Here is a 12,860-nt window from a genome sequence, read left to right as displayed (position 1 = left end):
GAGCCTTGGTGCTTCCCGTGTGGTTTCAGGGCGTGGTGCTCTCTAGGAGCACAGACGCCACGTTACAGCAGAACTGACTGATGCGGGAAGATGAGCTACAGGTAAGAGTACCGGGAAGGATGTGTCCTGGGAGTATTTCCTCATTTCACCTTCAGAACACCCCCATGAAGTCGGTTACACTCTATCCCCTTTGCGCAGACGAGGAGCCGGGGTCACGTGGCTAGCTAGTGGCAGAGCCAGGAGGCTGCAAGCACAGAGCTCCCGGGCAAGGCCGGGAAGACCCTGGAACCAGCTACTCTCACGGGGACAGCAGGGACCTGGACAAAGGCCCTGTCTCAGGGCAGCCACCATGGTCACTCATCCACTCCCTGTGGGCAGCGTGTGTGACAGCTCCCCTCAGCCCAGCAGCGCCAGAACCCCGCCTAAGCTGGGATCTGGGGGAAGAAAACTTACTGTCCCCAGGAGGGAGGTGGAGGGCTTTTCAGGGAGATGGCCCAGCTGGAGGGCGGGAATTAGGATGGATGGTCGACCAAGAGCCCAGGGAGATGAAGCCTTGGCTGACCTGACAGACACGCAGCCAGACGCAGGAAAGCCTCTGTCACTAGAACCCTGGACAAGCCACTGTCGTCCTGTGTGCTTTAGTCTCAGTGCCAGATAAAGGGGGCTGGAGTGATGTTCATTCTTGAACAGACCTTTGCTAAGTGCCAGCCGGGTGCCAGGACCCACTGCACTGGGGCTGTTGCAGCACAGGACCCCCCACCGTGCCCAGCTGCAGACTCCACCCACCACGTCCACCGTGCTGAAAACGTGGCAATAGTGGTGGCTGGTCTGCAGGTCCTTGGTGATGTAGGCGAAGGTACAGAGGTCCTCCGGGTCCTGGGCTGCACAGGAAATGTTCCGGATCTCGTGCTCTGCGATGACGTTCTGCGGGGAAAGCAGGGTCTGGAATTCCTGGGCTCCCTGAGGGCACACCCCAGTCCCTTCACCATTGCCACCTTCCTATCCCATCCTAGCGTCAGCCAAACGCCACTTCCCCCATCTCTTCGGGGTGGGGGGTGGCATCTCACCTTGTCTGATTTAGGGTTGGGGTCTCCACCCTTGACCATGGCAACTGAGGGGGCAAATGTTCACACCCAGCCCACTCTGCTCTCCAGGGTGGGGTCCCAAGCACAGGGCCTGGGGGTGTCCTATGCTCGCTAAGTGCATCACAGCGTTAAAGGCCCGTGAGCAGATAAGTGGCCAGTGGAGCCCATGCTGGGGAAGATAAGCTGTCCCTCGGGCGGGGCCCCAGGAACCAGGATACGTGGGTGCGTGAGAGACAAGTACCTGGGCTGGGGGGGGATGGAGAGGGGTAGTGGGCTAGGGACCCTCTAGGGAAGATACCCAGCTAGCGGGGAGGCAGGGGGTGTGTGGGGAGGAAGGGCGCCCCCTCCCCCCTCAACAGCAGTTGTGGGAAGCACACCTTGTTGGAGGCGTCGATGAACTTGACACCTTTGTAGGTGATGGACAGGATGATGGTGGGGATCTTCTTCATGTGCTCCGTGGATTTCTACAAGAAACGGGAGGCCTGTCAACTCACCTTCTCGGGGCTAGGCCCGGCCTCCCTCAGCCGCACGCAGCGTGGCAGGGCCCCCGTGGCTACAGGTGGTGCCGCCATCTGCCGCCTTGCGTCCTAGCCGCCCCCACGGTAACCTACCCGCATCTTGGCACAGGCGTCTTGCGTGGATTCTGTCCCTCGCAGATCTTTGATCAACATGGAACCCAGATACTGTGGGAGCGAGCAGTGGCCCGGCTTAGGAGTCCTGTGTTACCACATGGGGCCACCAGCCAATCTGGGACCACAGTCAGGGGGCTCCCTCTCCCGGTGACTCCCTTCCCCCATCCTGGCCGGGGAGTCCCCCTTCCCCCAGGTGCTGGGAGCGGCTGAGGAGTGCAGAACACCACGGGGGCCCTGGGTCCGGCCGGCACGGAAAGCAGGAGACCGGCCAGGCTGGGAGGGCAGAGGCTACTCACATTGGCTTCATAACCGCAGGACTCGAAGATGAGTTTCTCCGGCTGGTGTTGCCAACTCTGCACAGGGGCATAGGGGGCAGCCAGGCTTGGGGGCCGAAGGGTCAGCTTGGCCTCTCGGTGCTCTTCCTGCAGAACACATGGGGTCACAGGTCAGCTCGCCTGCTCAAGGGGTTCCCAGGCTCCCTCCCGGGTTCCACCTCCGGGAGCTCCAGGCCGGAGGCAGACAAGCCATTCTGATGCGCTGGGGCGGAGGTGAGGCCTGTCTATGCCAGAGAACTGGCGGAGAAGCAGGGACCTCAGCCGCCCGCCCGCCCGTGAGCAGCTCAGCAGGGAAGGCTATGTGGTGTCTGAGATGAGTGTAGATCTGATCCTGGTGTGGGGAGTCGGGGAAGTATCCGTGGCCAGGGATGCACTTTACAGGGATCCTCGTGGCAGGAGCTGGGGTGTGGGGGAGGGGTGGGAGGCCACCACGGGTCAGATGCCAGGCGATGGGGTAATTAACTAGGCTGCTGGTGGAAGGAATGGGGAGGAGGGGAAAATTCAGGAAATTTATGACTTCCATTCCCAGCAATATGCAAATTCTCTCAATACAGAGCAACTAAAACTGCTGGACGACGTGCTTTTTAAATCTTGTAAAATTCATGGTCGTGCTTGTGGAAAGGTGAGGGGAATCCCCAGAGGCCAGAACCGAGAAGTGTGAGTCACGAGAGAAAAGGGAGCGAAGCTAGGGCTCACCCTGCGGGGACGAGGGACACCCGGCAATCTGTATCTAACAGGCCAAGACGGGGGACAAGACAAAAAGCCTGCGGTCTGTGCAAGGCAGGAGGGAGGACGGGCAAGTCGAATAAATGCGAGAGCCCTGAAAGCAGTGCCCTGAGCGGTGGGCTGGGAGCCCTGTCCTGCCAAGAGGAATGAGGGGACCCCGTCTGTGGCTCCCTCCCGCCCACCTGGATCCTGAAGCGCTCCACCCGAGAGGGCGCTGCAGGGTCCTGGAGACTGTCGTGCCGCCTCCTGCCCGTGTCCCCAGAAGGCAGCAGCAGGTCAGCCGACCGGCCGGTGCAGGAGTCATTCTGGCTCAGGGGGGATGACGTCTGGGAGAGCAAGTCTTGGCACTGCAGTGGGGAGAAATCCAGGTGAGACTTGAGACTCATCAGGCCAGTCCTTAGGCTGTAGGTGTCAGCTAATCCTCGGGCTGTCAGGGCCCAGCTTGGGCAGGAGAATCAGTGAGAACGGGCACGAGCTGGAGGTCAGCACCCAGTGGGGAAACGGGCCGCTGGGCCCAGCGTGGGTACAGTCAAAGTGACCAGATTCTTCCAGCCAGGAAGCCCTGACAACCGGGTCCTGCAGGTGAGCACCCGGGTCACGAGAGCACCCTCTGGCCTGGAGCCCCAAGGGAAAAGGGGTGGTTGTAGGGCTGGGAAGCGATCTCTAGTTTATAAAATCGTCTGTCACAACTGATCGCAGGTCCTGGGGGCACGTGACCAAATCCAAAGGTCTTTCCTAAGAAAACATAGCGCTGCCGGTTGGCACCCAGAGCCCTCACAGAGAGTATGAATCAGTCTTCAGTTTCCATATCTGAATGTCAGCTGTGAGTCTGGTCCTCAGAACCAGCCTGGGCCCCAGCTTTCTCATGTGTAAGAGGAGGATAAAATAACGCCCACTTTGAGGCTGCCGTAAACGGGCTGAGGCTTGGAGCCCAGGGCCCACCCCACCCACCGGGAGCCACGCAACCTCATGGGTTTGGGGAGACTCATCCTGAACCGCAGGCTCACAGTCTGACCTGCTTTTCAGTCAGAGATTACCTGCCTTGAGCAACAAAGCATCTCTGAGGTTTTTAAAATCACAGGGATTTTCCTTCAGAAGATGGGGAGGGCCCAGGTCCCGCCATGCGTGCCATGCTTTGAATCGGGTTCACGTCAGGCTGCCCGAGAGGGGGCTCCTCTGACCCACCCCTGCCCGCCACCCCGGGCACAGCTGAACTGGACGTTCAGACATGGCCCCAGCTGTCTGGGATTCGGATATTTGTTTTCCTACTTTTGACAACATTTGGCCCCAACACTGGGAAGGGAGGGATCAGTTGCTCCTCGACTACAGAGGTGACGCTGTCTCTGAAGAATTCCCAAAGAATTCTCTTCAGTTCCTAACAACACACAGCACATACAAACATCCCTTCCCACCCGCCCCAACTCACTCTCAGCTGGGAAAACCGTGGGGGCTTCTGGGGCGGCTCCTCGTAGGGTCTGTCTGCCAGGGAGGCGATGATGCGCTTGCGATGGCCGAGCAGGTGCACCTTTAGGACCTGGGCAGGGGCGGGGAGAGGAAGGTCAGGCGGCAACTGGGCCGCCAGCCCCCAGCCCTCACCCCCACGGGCCATGCTGGCAGCCCAGGGACACTCACAGCAGAGCTGTACTCACGTTGACAAGCTCCAGCTCCCAGAGGTTCTTCACAGTGTCAATGGAGCTGTAGCCACTCGACAGGAAGGAATGGACGTAGTCCTGCAGGCCCAGGGAGTCCAACCAGGAGGGCACTGACAGGGGGCTGTTCCCATCATAGCCCAGAGCCTTCACCTGTGGGGCGAGGGCAGGAGGCGGGGCTAACATCTCAGCACTTGGGACGAGGGCCCTGGGGACCACGGGGACCACAGGGATGCAGGCCGGTTCACTCAGACCACACCAGAGGCTGAGGCTGAGGCTGGGGTAGGTATGGGACAGCTCCTGAGGACCAACAAGGGGCCTGTGTCCTCAGCATCCCCGAGTCGCTCCACTCACACAGCCTTCTCTACCTCAGCTCTGGTCTCGGGCCCCATCTGGGGACTACCAGGGCACTCCAGGTCTGGGAAAGGTGCCCTATCAGGTAAGGCTAGATGGGGAGGAGGGTTTGTGGAGGCCCCTACCGTGCTCTGACAAGGTCACAGACCTGGTAGGACAAGAAAATGGTGTGTGTCTGTGAAGCGGGCGCTGGCCTCACTGCTAGGACTCATTAGTGCTTCCTGAGCTCTGGGCAAGTGGAAGAGACAAGGGGACTCTGTGCCAGCAGAGCTGAAGAGAGGCTCAGGCCTACCAGCCACAGCTCCCCAGGAGGCAGAGACTGCCTCCTCTGCTGCCCCGAGGGCCCCGGGCCTCCTGGGGAGGGCCTGGTCTCAGGCGACAGGCCAAGCCTGTGGGCACCAGGCTCTGCGCCAGGCAGATGCCTGCAGTGCCGTTCCTGATGCCGGACTAGGTCCTGACTGTCCCTAGTGCTCTGCTGGCCTTGGGATGCGGCAAAGAAGTAAACAGGATACTGTCTTCCCCGCTGGGGCTCCCGGGATGAGGGGCAGACCCCCACGGTGACCTGCACACCCCCTGAGCCCCGCTCCGCCACTGGCAAAGGCTGAGGCCGCGGAACTGTCAGTGGTCACCTTGGGCAGGGACCGCGCGGCCTGGAGCAGCTTCCGCCTGTGCTGTGCATCACTGATGCCGATTTCCCGCAGGTCTTGATCTTCCATCACGTTAGGCCCCTAAGAGCAGAAAGGAGAACGTGAGGGCCTCCTGGACAAGGCCGCTGGCTCCCTCAGGGCGTCAGGTCAGCCTGTCATGGCCCCTTGCCACGTTCTTCTCCTTCACCACAGGCACCGAGAGAGAGTGAGCCCCAGGGCTCCCCGCGAGGCCAGGCCAGGCAGCAAGCAGCCTCATGCAGCAGGAAGACAAACCTTCCCAGGCTGCCCACCCAGCCCGAGCAGCTCCCAGGGCGCTGACCTGGGCTGGAGCAGGCAGGGCCGGGCACAGACCTTGCCCACCTGAGCTGATGTGCATTTTCCCCGGAGCAGGTTTCATGGCCCCCCAAGGTGAAGAACAGGATGACTAATCCCCAGATTCCTCACAGATGTGATTTTGTGATTTAAAGCGGCGGTGACAACCACCTTGGGCCGGCGGCAGAGGCAGGCACCCAAGAAGCCTGCCTCACCCCGAGGAGGAGAGGAGTCTCAAAGTGGGGACCTGCCTGAGAGAGGAGGGGGGGTTGGGGCTCAGCCCACGGGGCAGTTCTCCCCAACGGAGCAGCTGAGGGCGGAGAAGCCCAGCATGGCAGTGACAACGAGGAGAATGGCTGGTGTTTGCCGCGTTCTTGCTGAGTGACAGGGACGGAGAGCTTTTCTGTGCACCATCCCATTTCAGGCTCACAACCCTGTTAGGTTCTACTGGAATCCTCATTTTACAGATAAGGAAACTGAGACACAGAGGTCAGAAACACGTCTGAGGTCACACATCTCATGGTGGAGCTAGGATTTGAGGCAGTCTGACTGTACTCGCCACTCCTAACCCCTATCATGGTGTCTTTTATTACTCACAATGGTGTCACAAGATAGGTTTTTTCAGATTATGATACATGAAAAATCATGGGTTCTGCCGTGTCCCTCAGCCACAGTGTCCACCCCCGCCAAGGGCAACTGTTACCACTTTCCTGGATGTCCCTCCAGAGCCCAGCTGGGCACCTACACACACGTGCATGCTTCATTTTCACACAAATGTGATTGTTGTACACATTGTTCAACACCTCATTCTTAACTACTTAGTATATACAGGAGGTCACTCAGTATATGGAGACCTGTCTCTTCTTTTAAAGCTGCATAATCATCCAGATTATGGACATATTATAAATTGCTAAACGAGTTCCCTGTTGAAGGACAATTGTTTCCAATTTCTCCTTTTACAAATGGTGCTGCACAAATCTCCCTGTATGTGCATCTTTCTATGGTGGTTATCAAGAAGAGAGATTGCTGCCAAACCATTCTCAAGAGAGAAGAAGAGAGCTGGAGGTATCACAATCCCTGTCTTCAGGCTATACTACAAAGCTACAGTAATCAAAACAGTATGGCACTGGCAGACACATAGATCAATGGAACAGAATAGAGAGCCCAGAAATAAACCCACGCTTATATAGTCAATTAATCTATGACAAAGGAGGCAAGAATATACAATGGGGAAAGGACAGCCTCTTCAATAAATGGTGTTCAGAAAACTGGACAGCTACCTGCAAAATAATCAAACTGGACTACTTTCTCATACCATAAAATGGATTAAAGACTTGAATGTAAGACCTGAAACTATAAAACTCCTAGAAGAAAACAAAGGCAGTACACTCTGACATCAGTGTTAGCAATATTTTTTGGATCTGTCTTCTCAGGCAAGGGAAACAAAAGCAAAAATAAACAAACAGGACTATACCAAACTAAAAAGCTTTCAGACAGTGAAGGAAACTATCAACAAAATGAAAAGGCAGCCTACTGAATGGGAGAAGATATTTGCAAACAATGTATCAGATAAAGGGTTAATATCCAAAATATACAAAGAACTCGTATAATCAACATAAAAAAACTAAACAACTTGATTAAAAAATGGGTAGAGGATCTGAATAGAAAAATTTCCAAAGACATACAGATGGCCAACAGACACATGAAGAGATGCTCAGCATCACTAATTATTAGGGAAATGCAAATCAAAACCACAGTGAGGTATCACTTCACAGCTGTTGGAATGGCTACTATCAAAAAGACAACAAGTAAGTTTTCGCAAGGATGTGGAGAAAAGGGAGCTCTTGTGCACTGTTGGTGGGATTGTAAACTGGTGCACTGACAGATGAATGAATGGTGTGGTGTATACACACACACACACAGGAATAGTACTCAGCCATAAAAAAAGAATGAAATCTTAACATTTGTGACAGTGTGGATGGGGTCTAGAGGGCATTATGCTGAGTGAAATAGAGAAAGACAAATACCATATTATCTCACTTATATGTGGACTCTGAAAAATGAAAAGACTCATAGATACAGAGAACAAACAGGTGGTTGCCAGAGGGCAACTGGGTGAGGTGGCGGGGGGAAGAAATAGGTGAAGGGGATTAAGAGGTACAAACCTCCAGTTACAAAATAAATAAGCCAAGGGGATGTAATATATAGCATAAGGAATATGGTCAATATTGTAATAACTTTGTATGGGGATAGATGGTTACTAGACTTATTGTGATCATTTCATAATGTATGCAAATGTCAAATCACTATGTAGTACACCTGAAACTAGTATTGCATGTCAATTATATTTTGATTTAAAATTTTCAAAAAAGGATAAAAAAAAAAGAACAGAAATCGCTTGGTCAAAGCATATGTGTATTTAGAAGTCTGACAGATAGTTTATACTCCCATCAGTGCAGCACTGTGCAGAAATGGCTTATCACTGCACATTTCTTATCACAAGATCATCCCGCTCATAGATGAACTCAAGCATCTTTTCACATTTTATCTACCAAGCACTTACATAGCACTTACTGCCCTCCTCCATGTTTTCCATGCTTTGCCCCTGCTAAACCATTGAATAATAGGGACCACTGTTACCCCATTTTACAGCTCAGGAAGCTGAGGCCCAGAGCATCAGTAACTTGTGGGGCAGAGTTCAGCCTGATGCTCATGTCCGCGCGGCTCCGGGCTGGGCATGCAGAGCAGCTGCAGCTCCTTTTCCAGGAATTACTCACTTTATCCTTTGCATGTTTATCTATGGAGCTGTTGGTCTCTTCTGTATTTGATTTGTAGGAATTCTTTATATAGTAAGGAAATTAACTCTTTATGAAGAGTTAGGCATGTGTCTTTCCTGTTTGTCATTGTCTTTGGACTATTACGCTGGCTTTGCTCATGCAGAACCTATCAGCCTGCACCTGAACACACCCACTTTTCTCGTGGAGCTTCTCTAAGTTGTCAGCCTTAGAAAGATCTCCCCCTCCAGGATTTTTAAAACAATTCTTTCACACTTTCTTCCTGTAACTTTACAGTTTCATTTTTTACAATCAAATCTTTAATCTATCCGGAATTAATTTTGATGTAAGTTTTAAGGGTCAGGATCCACTTAATATTTTTCCCAGGCAGCAGGCTGTCTTATTTCTTGAATGAGCTATCTTTTCCCATTGATATGAAATGACTTCTGATGTGTCCTAAATTCCTGTGTTTCCAAGAGTTTTTCTGGACTTTTTATTCTATTGAGGTGGGTATTACTTATGCCCACTTTACAGATAGAGAAGTTAATAACTCAGGCAAGCTCATGCAGACCACCAACTGGTGGCCTCACCTTTGTACCCAAGCTGTAGTGACTGCTGGTGTGAGAGCCTCCCCAGAGCCTGCGCATGGTGACAAAAATTTTGCCCTATAGAGGACACATAGAGGACAAGCCATAAGCTCAAGAGACTCCAGGTGAAGATGGCTCTGAAGGCAGACTGGACTCCCTGCTCAGGCTGCACGCACCCCGTTCTGCTGGGACACTAGAAGGAGCCCTGGGCCTGCAGAAGGTCCCCTGGGCCCTGGCACCACTCCAGGTCTGACCAGATCCCAAGTCACCCCTGAATCTAGGAGTCACCACACCAAGTTCCTGCAGTCATTCTGGGCCCAAATCTAGGGTGTGCTGATGAGGAAAAGCAGAGAGGGGGGCTGTCTGCCCAGACTTTCTACTTGATGATGAGGACACCTCAGTGAGGACCTGACAAATGAACCTCCAAGAGGGTGTCACCGCAGTGACGTTCTAAACACCCACTGTTAACCCCAACATTTACTCAGAAGCCTTCACAAGTTTTTAGGGTAACATTAATACTGGACTGAAGGCTGACAACCAGGAAAACCAGATCCAGCTGGGGACAGGACCTTCACTAAGCAGACCCCCCAGTCAAGAGAACCGGGGACTGTATGCAGCTTTGAGGAAAAAGAGGCAAATGGAAACAAAACCAAAACAAAGGATGTGATGGAAAATCAAAGCAAACAGTTGCCACAGCACGTCCTGGGCTCAGTGCACGGTCCTCCTGAGTTCCTGAACTTGCCACATCTACATTCTGTGGGATTAGTTTGTGTGGTGACTATAAGGTGCTCCAAATCCTCAAAGGCAAGAAACATTCTGGAAGTTACTGTACCCTCTTGACTGAGGAAGAAACCTTTTAGAAACCTTTACACGAGGAGGTTTATGGGGAAAAGGGACTTCCTACTTTGTTTACTTTCTACCACACTAACGTTTACTGAGAGCTGACTATGTGCCAGGCCCTGTTCCGAGTTCCTAGTGAGTGACTAGTTAGGGAGCTAGTCAAGTAGGACAGCTCATCCGCCTAAGCGAAATCTGAAACATAACTAGTTGACACTTGGCTTGGTTGGGTTCCGTCCCTGAGGGAGAGGGGACAGGAGGGCGGGGGTTCCCAGCCACAGAGGTGGGAGCAATGCCACACCTCCTCCTCCTCCTGGGTAGGTGTGTGCATGCAGTATGTCAGTGTGTGGAAAAGCAGGCTAGGAGACAGTGTACCTGGGCTCTCCTGCTCTGGCCCCACCATGGCCTGTATCAGCCCCTGCAGGACCTGGCCTCCACCCGAGCAAAGGCCTGTATGTTCTGATGGAAGCGTGACTACTGGGCAGAGCAGCGCTAGACTGCACTCGCCTTGGGACAGGGTTTCATCTCTCAGCAGTGGTTTCCAGACTTTCCACCTGCCCCGCCCCCTCCAGCCTCATTTCCATATTCAGTATGGTCTCTCTCTCTCTCTCTTCTCACTCAGCAATTTCTCCTGCCAGGAGTCATAAAAAAAACAAAGGCTGAAACCTCCTCTCTTGGGGGAGAAAGAATGGGACAGAGCTACTGTCCAGGCCTGATTCTGCCTCAGGGGAAAAGCCTGGCACTGGTGCTTCCCCTGCAGCCCCTCCCTCTCCTCTCTGCCTCCCAGTCCTTTCTTGGGCCTCAAGGAGCCAGGAACTGTGAGAAGAGCTGCTCCAGACAGAGGAGGCAGGAAGTGGGAGAAATGCGTTGTTGGGGGCGGGGGCTCAACCTGGACGCACATGAAAATGCAAATTAAGACCTTAAAACATTAAATATTAGAGGTTAGTGTTAAATACAGCAAAAAATAAAAACAAACTTCAATTTGAAGTATGACGTTCAAATTGAGGGAAATAAGTTCAGATACTGTGTGGCTGTGTCCCAGTCATCAAAGGTCTTAGAGAAACTTCCAGCTGTTTTTGAAAGTGCATGAGCGGAGTGACGTCTTCAGGGAGGCCATTCCGAATGGAGAACGGTAAAATGTAAATGTGAGACACACAGGACACAAAGCATTTAGCTGCCGATCCGTGAGACCTCTTCCCAAGTGAATCCCATACTTGAACTTGGGACTATTTGCTAGCAGTGTTCTCCCTGGTGAAATTTCTCTCCAGAAGCAACCACAGTCAGTGAGCCTAAAGAGCATTTGGCATTTCCTCAAGAGGACGTCCTCATCAGCTAGGAACACGGATCAGACTGACGCTTTCAACTACTTAATCGTTTCCCTGAAATCATGGGCTCAGTTCCCAAATGCTGTGGCAACCAGGTAGGTGTGGCACCAGCTACTTGCTCTGTGTAGTCTGTCGTATTTTAAAGTTTCTAACCCTGTTTGTTATCTCCAAGAATGGGAAAGTGGAATGTACAGAGTGCAGGAGAATACAACGTTGGGATAAAACACTAATCTTTTTTTTGTTTTTCAAGGCAGAACACTCAATTTTCTACCTTATTTTCTAATTTTTTTTTTTTAATTTATGTATTTATTTTTGGCTGTGTTGGGTCTTCGTTTCTGTGCGAGGGCTTTCTCCAGTTGCGGTGAGCGGGGGCCACTCTTCATCGCGGTGCGCGGGCCTCTCACTGTCGCGGCCTCTCCCGTTACGGAGCACAGGCTCCAGACGCGCAGGCTCAGTAGTTGTGGCTCACGGGCTTAGTTGCTCCGCGGCATGTGGGATCTTCCCGGACCAGGGCTCGAACCCGTGTCCCCTGCATTGGCAGGCAGATTCTCAACCACTGCACCACCAGGGAAGCCCTCTAATTTTTATTTTATGATAATATTGAAAATTGGGAAGTGTATAAATGTTAAAAACCTCTAATTGCTAAAAAGCACGGAGAAAATGGGAACTAGCACTTAGAATAAGAAAGACAAAAGTATTTTCTTAAAGAAAAAAAAAAAAAAAAAAGACCTTAAGAGCAGATTTCTCTAATCAAGGGAAGGAAGGAGGAAGGGTGGGAAGATGAGGGAAGTACCAGCCTGAGTGAACTGAGCAGCCGATACTCACCACACCCATGGCTGTATTGATTGGGCCCCGAGGCATCCTCCAGAGTCTCTGTGCACCAAGGGGGTAGCTCAGAGTTTCCCTGGGTCCTGGCAGGTTCAATGTGATACTTATGCTGCCTCTCTGCCTTCCAGAATTTTGTAGATTTCCACTGGGCCCTGCTTCTATCTCTCCCTCATATTAACAAAATAAATAAATAAAATTTTTTTCTGAGTAGAAAAGTTATATAAGTTTATTATAAAAAATTCTGAAAATTAATAAAGTACAAAGAAAAATGTAAAAGCCACTTATAAATCCATTACCTCTGGGGGGAAAAAAAAACCCCAGGGTTACCATTCTGATGAATTCTTCTAAGTGGCTTAATGTTTTTTAAAAACTGAGATTGGGATCACTTCTAGCATTTCAGTGTATTTTTCTAAGCTTTTATTGTTAAAAAAAAAAAAAAGCAAAAGTTGGGATTGTGGTATATGTATTATTTATTTAACCTGCTTTCTCACATGCTGACGTACTGCGTGCACACACCTCCTCGTGACACTTAACCACCTGCGTCCACTGCACACTCTCTAGTTCATGGGCCTCCAATAATCTCACCCGCCACTGGACATTCTGGCTCCTCCTTTGCACGTAGTTTTCTACCATCCCCAGAACATGTTACTGGCCACAACGACGGAGTTGTCGTGGGCATGGTCGTCTGGGGGGAGGGTCACTGAACATGGCACAGGACCCTGGCCTGAGCCAGGACCGCCTTCCCAGGCTGGGGTTGCAGTGACCACAC

The 12,860-nt window shown here is 52.2% G+C and overlaps 1 protein-coding gene across 9 annotated transcripts in view; it reads right to left on the bottom strand.

Moving 5' to 3' along the window:
- ANKS1A (ankyrin repeat and sterile alpha motif domain containing 1A) overlaps positions 1-12,860 on the bottom strand; it is a 185,719-nt gene that overhangs the window by 5,778 nt on the left and 167,081 nt on the right. For all 9 annotated transcript variants that reach the window (XM_057554558.1, XM_057554555.1, XM_057554556.1 and 6 more), the window contains 8 exons: positions 5,411-5,509; positions 4,428-4,580; positions 4,205-4,312; positions 2,961-3,125; positions 2,014-2,139; positions 1,697-1,768; positions 1,463-1,549; positions 787-924 (listed from right to left, as the gene is read on the bottom strand). In XM_057554558.1, the coding sequence (XP_057410541.1) occupies positions 787-924; positions 1,463-1,549; positions 1,697-1,768; positions 2,014-2,139; positions 2,961-3,125; positions 4,205-4,312; positions 4,428-4,580; positions 5,411-5,509 (948 nt within the window). The remainder of the gene's footprint in view (positions 1-786; positions 925-1,462; positions 1,550-1,696; positions 1,769-2,013; positions 2,140-2,960; positions 3,126-4,204; positions 4,313-4,427; positions 4,581-5,410; positions 5,510-12,860) is intronic.

This window comes from Balaenoptera acutorostrata, chromosome 10 (genome assembly GCF_949987535.1).
Source record: "Balaenoptera acutorostrata chromosome 10, mBalAcu1.1, whole genome shotgun sequence".
Classification (NCBI taxonomy): Eukaryota; Metazoa; Chordata; class Mammalia; order Artiodactyla; family Balaenopteridae; genus Balaenoptera; species Balaenoptera acutorostrata.
The sequence above is the reverse complement of the archived record's forward strand: the minus strand, read 5'-3'. Positions and strand labels throughout refer to the sequence as shown.